The sequence below is a fragment of the Trypanosoma rangeli genome, assembly GCF_003719475.1.
Source record: "Trypanosoma rangeli strain AM80 chromosome Unknown Tra_15.4_contig_00696, whole genome shotgun sequence".
Lineage (NCBI taxonomy): Eukaryota > Euglenozoa > Kinetoplastea > Trypanosomatida > Trypanosomatidae > Trypanosoma > Trypanosoma rangeli.
Genome location: NW_021706371.1, coordinates 1 through 1,783, shown reverse-complemented (window position 1 = coordinate 1,783; position 1,783 = coordinate 1). Strand labels below are relative to the sequence as shown.

General features: G+C 51.7%; 3 protein-coding genes across 3 annotated transcripts; all 3 read right to left on the bottom strand.

Annotated features, from left to right (window-relative positions):
- Positions 1 to 7: 7 nt before the first annotated feature.
- TraAM80_09837 (group II trans-sialidase superfamily) lies at positions 8 to 715 on the bottom strand (the record flags this gene model as incomplete). Its single annotated transcript, XM_029386497.1, has 1 exon — positions 8 to 715. One exon carries the CDS (start codon positions 713 to 715, stop codon positions 8 to 10), a length of 708 nt encoding a protein of 235 aa, XP_029233887.1.
- A 138-nt stretch (positions 716 to 853) lies between these two features.
- Positions 854 to 1,213, bottom strand: TraAM80_09836 (group II trans-sialidase superfamily; the record flags this gene model as incomplete). The annotated part of the gene is made up of 1 exon (XM_029386496.1): positions 854 to 1,213. The coding sequence occupies one exon, from the start codon at positions 1,211 to 1,213 to the stop codon at positions 854 to 856; it is 360 nt and encodes a 119-aa protein (XP_029233886.1).
- Positions 1,214 to 1,305: 92 nt separating this feature from the next.
- TraAM80_09835 (uncharacterized protein) lies at positions 1,306 to 1,783 on the bottom strand (the record flags this gene model as incomplete). The annotated part of the gene is made up of 1 exon (XM_029386495.1): positions 1,306 to 1,783. A coding segment is annotated over one exon (478 nt), but the record flags the coding sequence as incomplete, so codon positions are not given.

Below are 1,783 nucleotides of genomic sequence, written 5' to 3'. Positions count from 1 at the left end.
ACATTCTTTACTGTCGCACTGCCGTCTTTGCTGCCGCCAAGTAAAAGCCTGATATTTTGTCACTCCTTTTTTTGAAGCGTTGGTAGTCGTGTCCCGATTTCCCCACGAGCACGCCGTCCACGTACACGGAGCCCTTGTTGTCCTGCAGCATGAGCGCCACTTTGTACTCCTTCCCCGGCTCCCAAGTGCTGCTGTGTGTTGTTGTCATGCCGTTGAAGACTGTCCCCCACCGTTTCTCCGTCGTGTACGACAGCCCCACAAACTCTGTGTTTTCCTTGTCATCCAAGCTCGCGCCCAGTAAACGACCGCTCTCGTTGGGAACTTCATCGATCGTCACTGTTTCCACAAGCGTAAACGCGTAATCCACAAAGTTGTACACACAGCGATGCGTCCACATGTTCACGGGCCACATGGCGTATGATTCGGACCCTGTGAACTTAAAGCCATTTTCGACCTTCGTTGCATTCAAGCAACGGTACGCGTCGTTCCAAGTTCCATCACCCGATGCATCCGACAAGAATCCAACCAGACCGGCCGTGGGCACAGACGACTTGGAGAGGAAGGAGTCCATTTCTGCCCAAGTCTCCAAGACGGACGTGATCGTCTTCAGCACATCCGTTAGGGAGGAAAGAAACACGCTGCTTACCGTGTAATTGCCCTTCTCTTGTAAAAAGTACATCGCGCCATTGGAGTGCAGCAGGGAGCTGCTGAGCATCTCCCCCCATCAGTATCCATGGAAATGGGCCCAAGGTCGAACGTGCGGATATTGTCAGTGACCCAAAGGTAGAGCTGAGTTGGCCCCGCAGAGCCAGAAGCGTACTTTGCTGGAAAGAAGCTCATGCTGTACACCCAGTCAATGGTCGCAGTGGTGAAGGATGGATGTTTCAACACAACGTCTGTAAGAAGAATTTGACTGAAAATTTTCCTGCACGCGCGATATTGCCCCGACAGCCCGTTTCCACGTTCTGCTCATGCCCCTCGACTCCACAACCTTGGGTGCTCTCAAAGCTCTCAATGTTTTTCCGTCATTCGAATACATGATCATGGGGGCCACTTTGTTTTCTCCCTTCTTCGTCTGCAGTGGAAACACAAGTGTGCCATCTTCCATCAGAATGTTTGAACCACCGCCACTCAAGAGGCTTGTAATGTCTTCTTTTTTGGTATCCTTGGCGATCTGTGGTGGAAGCGAGGTGGGTTTGCCCCATTTGACCATTTCGCCTTGACTGCCGTCCTTGGGCTGCGTGACCTCACCCACCTCCAACTGAACATCCCATTTGTTTGCCAACCAGCTCCCCTCAGATTCCTTTAAGATCCTCTCATTGCTTTCCACAAGGAGAAACACTTTGTGTGCGCATTGCGCCTCTTCCCGCAACAGTTGTAAAGGACAACAAGCATTCTTCCTGGCAATCTCAATAACGGTGTACGCCTTCCATGCAGGTTTACCCACCTCGGCGGCGAAGGACGAACCCCCGCAGCATTGTTGTAGCCCGCCACAACATAATCGCACAAACGCCCTCGCCCATTAGAATCATTGAACGTGGTGATGCCTTCGGCGAACCGCCCAAAAGACTCACCAAAAATGTCATGAAAGCAAAAAAAATAAAAAATTATAAAATAAAATATGCCTCCAGATGAGGCCATATGGCTCCCACTCCTAAAAAGCGAAGGATGCACAATGGGGCGATCGCAGTTTGGCTCGGTGCGACCAGCACCCAGCACACCACCCAAACCAACAAGTTCACACGCCACCCCCACAGCCAGATTCCCGCTGCCGACCCAACAA